The following is a 12,511-nucleotide window of genomic DNA, read 5'->3' on the forward strand; positions in this document are numbered from 1 at the left end:
AATGTTAAAAACAAAACAAACAACAACAACCAAAAAAAAACCCATTTTGCTGGAAAAGTTACTGTGAGGATGGAGAGGAACCGGGCACACAAAATTACCTTGTCGGCTTGACCCCCAGCAAGTCTTCTACATTATAATGCCAATGGTATTGATAGTCATTTGCTCTTCTTTTCATGGTCTTGCAGCAAACTGCTGAGGGTTTCCTACCTTCCCTCATCCTTCACGCTCACACAAATGCCCACTATTCCCCCAGCATGAATGAACTCAGACTCACCACACACCCTTCCATTGCCTCAGCCCTCAGCAATGATCTGTTTGTTGTTTGAAGCCATTACATGTGAGTTCTGAGAACTCCCTTGAAACGTATAACCGGTCCTTCTAGTACAAATAGTATATTCTCTAGTTTTTCAAACAGATGTTCCAGAAGTTATATATTTTTAAAAAAATCTGGCATACAACAGAACTAAAGAAAGGAAAACAGGGCCAGGAATGTGGCTTAGTGGTAGAATGCTAGCCTAGCAGGCATGAAGCCCTGGGTTGGACTCCTCAGTACCCCATAAACAGAAAAAGCCTGAAGTGGCGCTGTGGCTCAAGGGGCAGAGTGCTAGCCTTGAGCAAAAAGAAGCCAGGGACAGTGCTCAGGCCCTGAGTCCAAGGCCCAGGACTGGCCAAGAAAAAAAACCCCAAAACACACAACATATTGCTCAGGTAGGAAAGTCCCTGGGACTCTCCAATTAACCACTAGAAAACCAGAAGTGCAGCTGGGGCTCAAAGTGGTAGAGTGCTAGCCTTGAGCAGAAAGAGCTCAAGGACAGCACCCAGGTCCTGAGTTCTAGCTCCATGACCGACCAAAAAAAAACCAAAAAAACAAAAACCACATACTGCTCTCTGTCTATACCCTTGAACAGGAAGTCACCATCTCCTGAATGAGTCAGTCAGGAGAGCAAAGAGTTGGGTTGCTGTTTCAGTTGGAAATTTGTGGCTAAGGGCAAGTCTCAACTGGGAACAGTTTGTGATTTGAGCAGGAAAAATATTAATGGCCCTTGCGGCGGGGGGGGCTTAAAATTATTTTGTGTTGCATTTATTACATTTTGGAGTAAATATATTCATGTAGTTTAATTTTTTTTAAGAGAATTGCATTTAAAAAATATCACTCCCTCTAACCCCTTTTAGGTTTGGGGGGTTTTGTTGTTTTGTTTTGTTGCCAGTTCTAAGGCTTGAACTCAGTCAGGGCCTGAGCACTGTCCCTCAGCTGATTTTGCTCAAGGCCAGCACTCAACCACTTGAGCCACAGTGTCACTTCTGGCATTTTCTGTTTATGTGGTGCTGAGGAATTGAACCCAGGGCTCAGGCATGCTAGGCAAGCACTCTACTACAAAGCCACATTCCCAGCCCTTTTAGTTCCTTTTGTATCTTTCTACAGATTCTTTTCTGTTTGTGTTTTGCTGATCCTGGGACTTGACTCAGGGCTTGGGCACTGTCCCAGAGCCTTTCTGCTCTTGGTTAACACTCTACCCCTGGAGCCACAGCTCCACTTCCTCCATTTTTTGGTAGATAATTGAAGAGCCTCAGGGGCTTTCCTGATCTGGGTGGCTCCAAAACAGGATCCTCAGATCCTCCTGAGTAGCTAGGACTACAGGTGTGAGCAACCAGCCCCTGGCCTTTTTCTACACTTTTTTTTTTTCTGCCAGTCCTGGGGCGTTGAACTCGGCCTGAGCACTGTCCCTGGCTTCTTTTTGCTCAAGGCTAGCACTCTACCACTTGAGCCACAGCGCCCCTTCTGGCCATTTTCTTTATATGTGGTGCTGAGGAATCGAACCTAGGGCTTCATGTATACGAGGTAAGCACTCTTGCCACTAGGCCATATTCCCAGCCCCCTCTACAGATTCTTGATAAAACTATGAGTGTATTCTTTATTTTGTTCTTTTTTTTTGGCCAGTCCTGGGGCTTGGACTCAAGGCCCAAGCACTCTCCCTGGCTTCATTTTGCTCAAGGCTAGCACTGTTCCACTTGAGCCACAGCGCCACTTCGGGCCTTTTCTACATATATGCGGTGGTGAGGAATCGAACCCAAGGTTTCATGTCTATGAGGCAAGCACTCTTGCCACTAGGCCATATTCCTAGCCCCTATGAATGTATTCTTGGAGCCAGGCTACCACCTTCCTTTCTTTGAAACAACTGCGTTTTGTGTTTTTTTTTAAAGGTACAAATAATATACCACAAAGTATAAATATTTAACTGTGTAAATTGATGTTTTAATATATGTACCATCACATACTGACCTTTTGAGCCTGGCCACTTTCAGATTCACCCATGAAACATCGTGTATTCCAAATAGTATTCCCTTCTGTGTAAACCACATTTTATTGATTTATCCTGTTTTTGAACATTTGGCATGTATGTACTTTGACCATGAATATTACTTGCCAAGTGTTTGTTTGGATACCTGTTATTAGTTCTTTGGGGTTTATACCTCAGAACTGTTGGAACAAATGGTAATTTATTGAAGACCTGCCCGATTGTTTTGTATGGTTAGTTGTACCATTTTCCATTCTTGCCAACATGAGGGTCCTAATTTCTCTACATATTTTCTTTAGTGGTTATCCTACTGTGTGAAGTAGACCTCTTTGATTTTGATTGGCTCCCCTCTGATTACTAATGATGAGCTTCTTTCCATGTGCTTATTGACCACTTAGGTGATTTTTAATTCCAGAAAATCATTTGTACTGTGTTGATTTTTAAGCATCCCTAAGATATACTTCATTGTTGTAAGCCTTAAATAAAAATACAGCCAGAATGTTCTGTCAGATTCTGACAGTTTTAGAAGCTGTTTTGCAATTCTCCTAAGTTTCATTCACAGCACAGAAAGCATGTTGAAATATATGTAGGTTCCTTTAGAGTACATTTTGCTATGGAATTGAGGTCTCTTGTGAATTATTTCATAGCAATCATGTAATGCCTGAGCAATTTCTGATCCAGAGCTTGACTAAGAACCTTTAGGAGGTGCTTTTTGATTTAAAATATCACTCACACAATGTCAGTGCCATAGGGTATGGCAGAGAATTGTCTTCCATTTTTCAGGGACCATTTCCCAAGACTTCACATGTTGCATGCATGCTGTCTGTTCCTTCATCCACTGGGACTGGGAGCAAGGCAATAAGGGAGACCCGGCTGTGGAAATGAGGTTTGGGGTGCCAGGGGACCAGTAGCCTTCTGCCAGCTTCAGATTCCAAGGTTCCATTCACCAAGGTTTCCATTGGTCTTGTACAGGGAAGCAAGTGTAGATAGTAAGGTACAAACTTCCACATGTGACAATATTTTGTATACAAGTGGTAGAGGAACTCCTACTGGGAAAGCTAAACAGTAAACTGCTTACAATTTGCGTAAACCTTAGCCTACTCCCAGGCTCCAACACTGTATAGGAGGAATTAGACCCCACCCACCATAGAAAGCTGAAATCTCCTTAAGCCAGGACTGATTGACATTTCCAGGAAACTCTCAGTGTTCGGAGAATATGTCGGGAGAAGGCATTTGGAACTCCCAATTCCTTGGGGGGAAGGGGGGTATGTCTTACACCTTGGATTTTCTAGCTCTCACAAGCAGCATCCATATCTATTGCTGAAGCTTAAGAACCTACCCCATCTCCTCCAACCCAGCCCCCTCAGGCCTCCCCACTAACCATGCCTCCCAGAAAGTCCCACCTCAGTGGACAGACAACCTCCTATTCCCAGGTCTAATCACTGTTCCTTGAGGTCAAGGTGTCTCTTGTGGCCAGATGCCAATCACTTGTTCTGAACGGAGGTCCTTACCTTTAACTTCCCTTAGCCTCAAACTTTAGCTTCCCTCTTCCTCCCTGCTCGTCTCCCCTGCCTCACTCACTCTGCTTTGCTTATTTTCCTGGCAGCCATTTATCATGCATTTCAAGTTTATTTGCTCACTCCCCCATTCCTCTTACTCTGGCTCCAAAGAGCTGAGGTGATTTGGAAAAGTCACCTATCTCTGGAGTAGACTCTTTGGTACCCTCTGCCTGTGATGCTAATAACCACAGCTTTTTCAATTACTTTTACTCTGACATGTACTATCCTGTTACTGGCGTTATTTCTAACCAGCACTGGAGTTCTTTGAAAAAAATCCTTTGGACTAGATCGTTGTGTCATACACTCTATATTTAAAGTTGGTAAAAAGCCCCAACTTACTATTTTAGGGATAGGGGTATAGCTCAAGGATAGAGTGCTTTCTAGCATGCTCGAGTCCCTATGTTCAGTCCCCAGCAGTGCTGTTGTAGAGCTGACTCCATCTTGATTAGGGAAACATAGCAGGAAATGTTGGGGAGAGTAGATTAGGTCTACCTGACCCCCAAATTTTGTAAATGGCTTGTTTGTTGCTTGCTGTACCCCCTGCGTCAAGCCCCTACCTCTGTGCTACGCTTTTACCTTTATAGACCCCACTTTGAGGACTACTCAGGGTCACGGTGGCAGATCCCGAGTCTGCACTGTGTCCCTGGCGGGTCAGCCTGCATCTTTAGGGGTGTTGTTTCTGCTCCCGAGTCTGTGCTGAGTCCCTGGCCGGTCAGTTCGATTTATGCTTCCTCAATAAATCCATCTTTTTGCTTGAGACTGTCTCTGAGTGGTGGACTCTTGGAGGGAGGGGAGGGACGGAAAATCCCCTCCCTCGAACCCCGTAACAACTGCAATATATACAAATAAAAATATACCACACATGAATATATGTTAAAAGATTATATTGCCAGAGATTTTACTAAAACATTTATTTTTTTAAACAAAAATATACATTCAATCTTAGATTTACAGCATATAGAAATAATTTATCCAAAGCAATTTCATTTAAAATTGTTAATATTGCACCCAACAGTTAAAAGTGTTTGACACATTTGCATTGCCAACCTTTCCCACAATTCAAAAAACAAGAGAAAAATCTGAAACTGATATAATTACACAAGAAACTTTTCTGTAAAAAAAGAAAAAACATACAATTCTTTTTATTTACAAGATGAAGTTGTAAACTTTCAGAAATTTCCTTCCATCCAGTGGCCATACATTCTTGTATCATACCTACAAAATGCATTATAAAATTAGAATTAAGTTTTCCTGTCCTGCATATATAAAGATGAAGTACACATCTTACAATTTCCTCATATATTCCAAGGGGCAGATTTCCACATTTGCAGCCTAAGAGTAAGGATGGAAATCATGCCCAGAACTGCAAAACCAAAACCAAAAAAAACAATTAAAAAGGAATAGAAGGGAAGGAAGGCAAGAGAGAGTAGGAAAAAAGATGAAGGAAGAAAAGGAAAAGAACAAAGAAAGAAAGTTTAGAAGAAAGAACGGGTGCCCAGTGGCTCTCTTGAATTCCTACTGGGAAGAAACTCCATGAGACTCTTACCGCCAATCAATCACCAAAAAAGAAGGTGAAAGTAGAGCCCTGGCTAAGCAAGAACACAGGGTCCTGAGTTCAAGTCCAAGTACTAGTGTGTGCGCTCACACACAAATAATAGTGTCTGTTAAAGGGAATCACAGCTCAGTTAAAGTAAGCATTCTTCTGTTCTTTAACTTTTAATTGATACATTTTTGTGCACATTTCTGGGATACCTTGTGATTTTTTTCCCCCCTTTTTGTGTGTGTGTGCTGAGATTGAATTGAGGGCCTGAACTTTACTACTCAGCCATACGGGCGGGCAGCCGGCCATGTAGTATCTTTTTTTTTTTTTTTGGCCAGTCCTGGGGCTTGGACTCAGGGTCTGAGCACTGTCCCTGGCTTCTTTTTGCTCAAGGCTAGCACTCTGCCACTTGAGCCACAGCGCCACTTCTGGCCATTTTCTATACATGTGGTGCTGGGGAATTGAACCCAGGGCCTCAGGTATGCGAGACAAGCACTCTTGCCACTAGGCCATATCCCCAGCCCCGTGTAGTATCTTAATATGTGAATAATTGTGTAATCTCTATTTGTTCAAACATTCGCCCTGTCTTTGTAAGGAAAGCATTCTTAGCTCTCGTAGGATTTCCAAAACAAATAGTATTTTACCATTATCTTTTGTTACCCAATTCACTGTTCCACAAAAACACCAGAATTTACTCCTCCTGTTTAAAAATGTAACTTAGTATCTATCAATAATATTCTCAGTGTTTAAAAACCGATTATTTTTTTTTTCCCCTGAAGCCCATCAACACTTGGATGCTTTCAGAAAGCGAGGGTGGAGGAGTCAAATGGCTCGCACTGCAGGAAGCTCCTAGGTACAAGTCTGTACATGAGGTGCTCCAATTTAACCCGATGACCCCAACCCGGACTGCAACCGTGCACCCCCACAATGCATAGTTTCCCTTGAGTGCCTCGCAGAGCCAGCTAGCCCGGCGCCCTCTGCTTCGCCCGGTGGTGGGTCTCAGGGATCGTCTGGCGGTCATCATCGACTGGACGGGGAGGGAATCTGTGGATAAGGGGGGGGGGGTGGGGGGGGCGGGAGCCGAACCGCTCCCAGACAGGAAACCGTCACCGCAATCTTACAATGCCGGGATCATTCGCACTGCAATTTAAGACGGCTTCTCACGCTGCGGGTCCTGGATGGAGACGGGGTAACCAACCCAGCCCGCGGGAACGGCGGCTCCCCCGGGGGCTCCGCCCCTGCGCCGCCGCAGCGCACCCCCCGGGGGGCCGTCCGGCGTAGTGTCCTGCCTTGCAGTTTTCTTTAGATGAGTCCTGAGAGCCTTCGAAAAGAAGCAGAGCCGTCTCCCCCGCCCCGCCCGCGTGCTCCTCAGCCGTCGCCCGTGCGCCGGTACTCGGCGGGGCCGTCGGCGATGCCCTCCAGCGGCGCGCGCTTCCGGCGGATGCTGCGCCCGGAGGAGATGAGGTCCGCGTAGCCGCGCTGGTGCGAGAAGGCGTAGGCCGAGCGGCGCGAGGACGCGCCCCGCCGGAACACGCGCTGCCGCTGCTGCCACTGCTCCTCCGCCTTGAGCCGCTTGCGGTGCTTCTGGATCTGGAGGAGATGGGGGGGGGGGGGAGCGTGAAACCCGACGCCCCGAACAGTGGGGGGGGGGGGCACACCGCCCTGCGGGCTCTCCAACTCACCGGCCCGAGGGCCAACCACAGTTTGGAGACCGGCAGGCCTTCCCCCCCACCCCCTTTTTATGAAAGATGGAGTTAAGGAGAAAGTAAAAAAACATTGTTCTTTATTTTTTTCTTTTTTGCCAGCCCTGGGTCTTGGATTCAGGGCCTGAGCACTATCCCTGGCTTCTTTTTGTTCAAGGCTAGCACTCTGCCACTTGAGCCACAGCGCCACTTCTGGCCATTTTCTATATATGTGGTGCTGGGGAATCGAACCCAGGGCTTCATGGATACGAGGCAAGCACTCTTGCCACTAGGCCATATCCCCAGCCCACCAAAAAACATTGTTAATCACACATTCTGTGAGTCTAGAGTCTGCATAGAAGGTGCTGGTGGGGAATGCTTTCATCTCTACGAGGGGCTCTCGGGGTGAGGGAGAACATATTTTCTCTACCTTATCACTTTCTGATGGCCAGATGGTCATTGACAAGAAACGGATGGCAACCACGGGTAATAAGCACACTGCAACCGTCAAGATGATGGTCAACCAAATATATGGCTGTCTCAGCGCATTGGAAGCAGTGCCTGGAAAGAAATGGGGATTGAATCACAGGGGTCTCTTTACCCTAAGAGCAGAGTTCATGTTCTATAATCCATAAGTAGGTTATCTGTAGTGAGTATTACAACCATGTTGGTCTCCCCAAAACATTCAAGGAATGAATATTTAAGATGTGATTAAGCAAGGTCAAACAAGGAGGATCAGTTCTTTTCAACAAGCAAATGCACATAAACAAACAAATAGGGAACATGTACATTTGTTAACATGCCTTTGATCAAGACTGCAAGTTAGAGCTGGTGTAGCTCAGTAGCATGTACCAAGCCTTCGCTTCACCTTATCACACCCATGTGCACGAGTGTGTGCGCACATGCACACAGCAAACTGAATAGTGTTAGGATAGGTTTGAATAGTATTTGGCAATTATTCATATATTTCATAGAGTTTAATTATTGGTCATATGACTATTTTGTTTTCTATCAATTTGGTGTTTGTGCTGCATACATTATTTCCAAAGAAATAGCTTTTGAGTTTTAGGACTCCAACTCTTACTGATAGTTCATGTGTTTAGCAAATCTAACAGTTCTTTGGGCTATTTGTCCTTGTTTTTTTGTTGTTGGTGTTTGCTTTTTGGTGTTGGTCCTGGGGCTGAAACTAAAGGTTTGAGTGCTGTCTCTGAGTTTCTTTTGCTCAGGGCTCATACTCCACATCTCTACTTCTGACTTTTTTGGTGATTAATTGGAAATAAGAATCTCATGGACTTTTCCTGTCCAGGCTGACTTTGAACCTCAGTCCTTAGATCCCAGCCTCCTCACTAGCTAGGATTAAAATGTCACTGGGGAAGCCAGTAGCTGGAGCCACAGCCCCCAGCCCTTTTGCCTTTTTTAGTAATTAGAAATGTAATGGTGACATAGTGTTTGTACAGGTCATCTTGCTAAAATTTGTTATTGTTTTCTTCTCCTGTTGGTAGTAGGGCTTGAACTCAGGGCTTAGGCCTTGTCTCTGAGCTCTTTTGCTCAAGGCTAGCACTCTGCCATGTTAAGCCATAGCTACACTTCCAGTTTTTGAGTGGTTAATTGTACATAAAAGTCTCATGGTCATTCCTGCCCTGGCTGGCTTCAAGCTGCAGTCCTCAGGTCTCAACCTCTTGAGTAGCTAGGATTAAAGGCGTGAGCCATCAATACCCAGCTTCTGTGTTTTTTTATCTTGGAGTATTTTACACAAGTGGGAAAACCTGGTTAAACCATATGAAGAGTTATATCATCCATTACGTATTTAGGATACTGTTTTGGAAAATTTTTTATCTATTATGTATTTTAGATAGTGTTTTGGAAATATTTAACTATAATATGGAACTAGAAGAAATAGATATATAATCCATTTTCTAATAACTACAAGCATTAGGTTTTATGTAGGAAAAAGGGGGAAGGCTTTTCTTAGTCTATGTATTTATTTATTTATTATTATTATTATTGCCAGTCCTGGGGCTTGAACTCAGGGCCTGAGAACTGCCCCTGGCTTATTTTTGCTTAAGGCTAGCACTCTGCCACTTGAGCCGCAGCGCCACTTCTGGCTTTCTCTGTTTATGTGGTGCTGAGGAATTGACTTCATGTACGCGAGACAAGCACTTTACCACTAGGCCGTATTCCCAGACCTATTATTATTTTTAATGCTAGAACTGGAGCTCGGACTGAAGGCCCCTTGATCTTGCCTGGCTTTTTCACTCAAAGCTTTTTGCTGATTAATTGGAGAGCAGAATCTCCTGGGCTTTTTTTTTTTTTTTTTTTTTTTCCTGGGCTGGCTTCAGCCAAGAACCTCAGATCTCATTCTTCTGAGTATCTAGGATTACAGGAGTGAGTCACCAGCATCTGGTTTTTCTTGGCATTATAATATTTCAGATATCCATTTCACAGATGCATAATTGTACTTTAGTGTTATCTTAACTTGTTACTACCCTACCACCACCAATTTCATGTGAGAACATGAATTTTATGTAGTAATAATTTACCATATACATATTTACCATACATGTAATTTACTTTATTCATATTTTAAAAAAAATTACCCGGAACTTAAGTTAATATCCAAGCTAGTGACATTTATCTATACCCTTATCTTTTGGAATTTCCAAAATACCAACCTGTAAATTGAAATGCAGATGGAAAGAGAACATGTATTCCAGCACTATGAAAATCAAACATGATGCCAAAATAAAGTGCAATGCTTCCAAAAATTGAAAAAGCATTCACAAAAGTCCAGTAAGAAGTATCCAAGCCAATCTGTTGGGAAACCAGAGAAAAAACAGAGCACTCATTTTGGGGGAGTCAGCAAGAAAGAAAGGATCTAAGAACTTGGAAAATGGAATCTGGCAATGTGGTCATGATTTGGTCTGAGTATAAAACCATCAGAAACCAAACCATCCTTGACTTAGGCAAGAAAGAGGAAGTGTGCATGGGGTGGGGAGGGGGATGAAAACAGCGTCCTTATTTTTTGTGAAGTGACAGAGGGTCCGTTGAAGAACAGCCTGTGGACTCAGCCTACATACCTACAGGTACCAACAGATACCAAATACAGTTGTGAAAAGCTACATACCTGGAAATTGACTGTTATGACGAGCGCCGAGGCAACAGTGACGGCAAAAGACTGGTAGTCGGAAGGGGCCTCTCCATCCTGCCCCACGGTTTGCAGATAAGCTCCAAGAGGGATGAAGAAGAGGACCAGGGATGTTAGGATTCCGTGCAGCAAGCTGACAAAGAACCTCTTATAGTTGAATAGCAAGTCCCTTTGTCCCACCATGTACAACCGAGGAAAGCGAAGGCTCAGTTTGTCACTCACATCCTTCAGGGGAAAACAAAATGAGAGTGATACTTTGTCCATGAGGTGAAAGTCATCAGATGATACATTACCATGCGCTATCTGCTGTTAAGTTTTAGGTAGCAATTGCAAAGCAAGGTGTGATATTTCCTGTGCATATACAGAGATCTGCCTCATGGCTTTCGTCCATTCTTACTTGCTATTTCACTCAGAGAGGCTAGGTAAGATTTTATGATTTTGCTACTTATAAATGAAAAAATAAATGAATGGTTAAAATGTAGGAAGGGCCAGGAGCCAGTAGTTAACACCTCTAGTCCTAGCAACTCAAGAGGGCTAAGATCTGAGGTTTGTGATTCAAAGCCAGCCCTGGTAGGAAAGTCCATGAGACTTTATTTTAATAAACTACCAAAAAAGCTGGAAGTGGAGTTGTGGCTAAAAGTGGTAGAGTGCTAGCCTTGCTCAAAAGAAGCCCAGAGACAGCACCCAGTCCCTGAGTTCAGACCCTAAGATGCCCCCCCCCCCCCCGCCCAATGTAGAGAGGAGAAAATACTTCAAATGTAAAGAAGGGACAATACTTCAAATTTAGGGAGAAAATGGTCATATAAAAACCAATACATTGGGCTGGGGATATGGCCTAGTGGCAAGAGTGCTTGCCTCATATACATGAAGCCCTGGGTTCAATTCCTCAGCACCACATATATAGAAAATGGCCAGAAGTGGTGCTGTGGCTCAAGTGGCAGAGTGCTAGCCTTGAGCAAAAAGAAGCCAGGGACAGTGCTCAGACCCCGAGTTCAAGCCCCAGGACTGGCAAAAAAATACAATAATAATAATATGATAATGATAACTCTTTTTAGTGTATATGCTGTGCCAAAACTTGAACTAGTACCTTGTGCTTTCACGTGGCTTTTTTTCTTTTCTTTTAGGTCTGAGGCTGGGACTTTAACTCATTATCTGAATCTTTTGCTCACTGGCTAGCGCTTTATCAACTGGGCCATGCCTCCAATTCCTTACTTGCCTTTTTGGTTCATGGGCCAGTGCCCTGCTGATTCATGCTTCTTCAAGCTTTTTGCTCATTAATTGGAGGTAAGAGTCTTGTGGAATAGTCTACCTAGGCTGGCTTTGAACCAAGATTTTCAGATCTCAACCTCCAGAGGCGCTAGGATTACAAGCATGAGCTGGTGGTGCCCAGGAACCAGTTAATTCTTTTCATCGATTAAAACACTTCCTCTAAGAATATCCTTTAGATGAAACGTAGACATAAACATTAGAAAATGTTAAAATGTATCCACAACCTGAACAAGTTGTGATATACAGACATCCTGTACTCTCAGTTGGGACTCTGTCTGAAAGCACAGATGGATTCTTGCCAACGTAAAGGCAGAAGGATGTGCCCGAGAACCTTCGGTGGTCGGCTCTGATGGCGGTGGGTCTGCCCAGATCCCCCAGCACAAAGCGCTTACCTGGTCGAGCAGCCCCATGAGGAGCACGGGCAGGCTGGAGTACAGCACGTTGTACAGCGTGATGAACCAGTCCTCATAGGCAGTCTGTGGAGGAGGTGGGGGATGACCAAGGCTTCGTTATGCACCCACACTCACAGGTAGCCCTCATCTACCCCTGAGCTGCATAGAAGGTTGTTTCTGTGTGGTGGTCAGAGCCACAGGCCTTCCACAGAAACACGGTCTCCTCCATCCCCTGCCATAAATGTAGTGGGGAGTAATGCTCCAAAAATTGTTCAATAAAAGACTGTCCTGGCTATGTGCCAGTAGTTCCTGTCTATTATCCTAGCTATTCAGGAGGCTGAGATCTGAGGATGGAGGTTCAAAGACAGCCCGGGAAGGAAAGTCTGTGAGACTCTTAACTCCAATTAACCATCAGAAAAATGGAAGTGGAGCTGTGACTCGAGTGGTAGAGCGCTAGCCTTGAGCACAAAATCTCAGGGTCAGTGCCCAGACCTTGAGTTCGAGCCCAAATACCAGCATGTGTGCACACACGCATGCACGCGTGCAAGCACACACACACACACACAAAATTCTGATCAAGAAGGCTAGAAGACAAGCCAGAATTCATTTAACAATCCTTGTTATTAA

The 12,511-nt window shown here is 44.4% G+C and overlaps 2 protein-coding genes across 2 annotated transcripts in view; both read right to left on the reverse strand.

The window, feature by feature from the left end:
• Positions 1-12,443, reverse strand: part of Nars1 (asparaginyl-tRNA synthetase 1) — a 32,827-nt gene extending 20,384 nt beyond the window's left edge. Inside the window, exon 1 of the mRNA XM_048363547.1 lies at positions 12,419-12,443. The gene's annotated coding sequence lies outside the window, so the exon portion shown is untranslated. The remainder of the gene's footprint in view (positions 1-12,418) is intronic.
• The window catches only part of Atp8b1 (ATPase phospholipid transporting 8B1), a 105,651-nt gene continuing 99,669 nt past the window's right edge, over positions 6,530-12,511 (reverse strand). Inside the window, exons 24-28 of the mRNA XM_048363546.1 lie at positions 11,885-11,968; positions 10,203-10,448; positions 9,751-9,889; positions 7,509-7,639; positions 6,530-6,986 (exon numbers count right to left, since the gene is read on the reverse strand). Coding sequence (XP_048219503.1) covers positions 6,765-6,986; positions 7,509-7,639; positions 9,751-9,889; positions 10,203-10,448; positions 11,885-11,968 — 822 coding nt within the window. The 3' untranslated portion in view covers positions 6,530-6,764. The remainder of the gene's footprint in view (positions 6,987-7,508; positions 7,640-9,750; positions 9,890-10,202; positions 10,449-11,884; positions 11,969-12,511) is intronic.

The sequence above is a fragment of the Perognathus longimembris genome, chromosome 15 (genome assembly GCF_023159225.1).
Source record: "Perognathus longimembris pacificus isolate PPM17 chromosome 15, ASM2315922v1, whole genome shotgun sequence".
Lineage (NCBI taxonomy): Eukaryota > Metazoa > Chordata > Mammalia > Rodentia > Heteromyidae > Perognathus > Perognathus longimembris.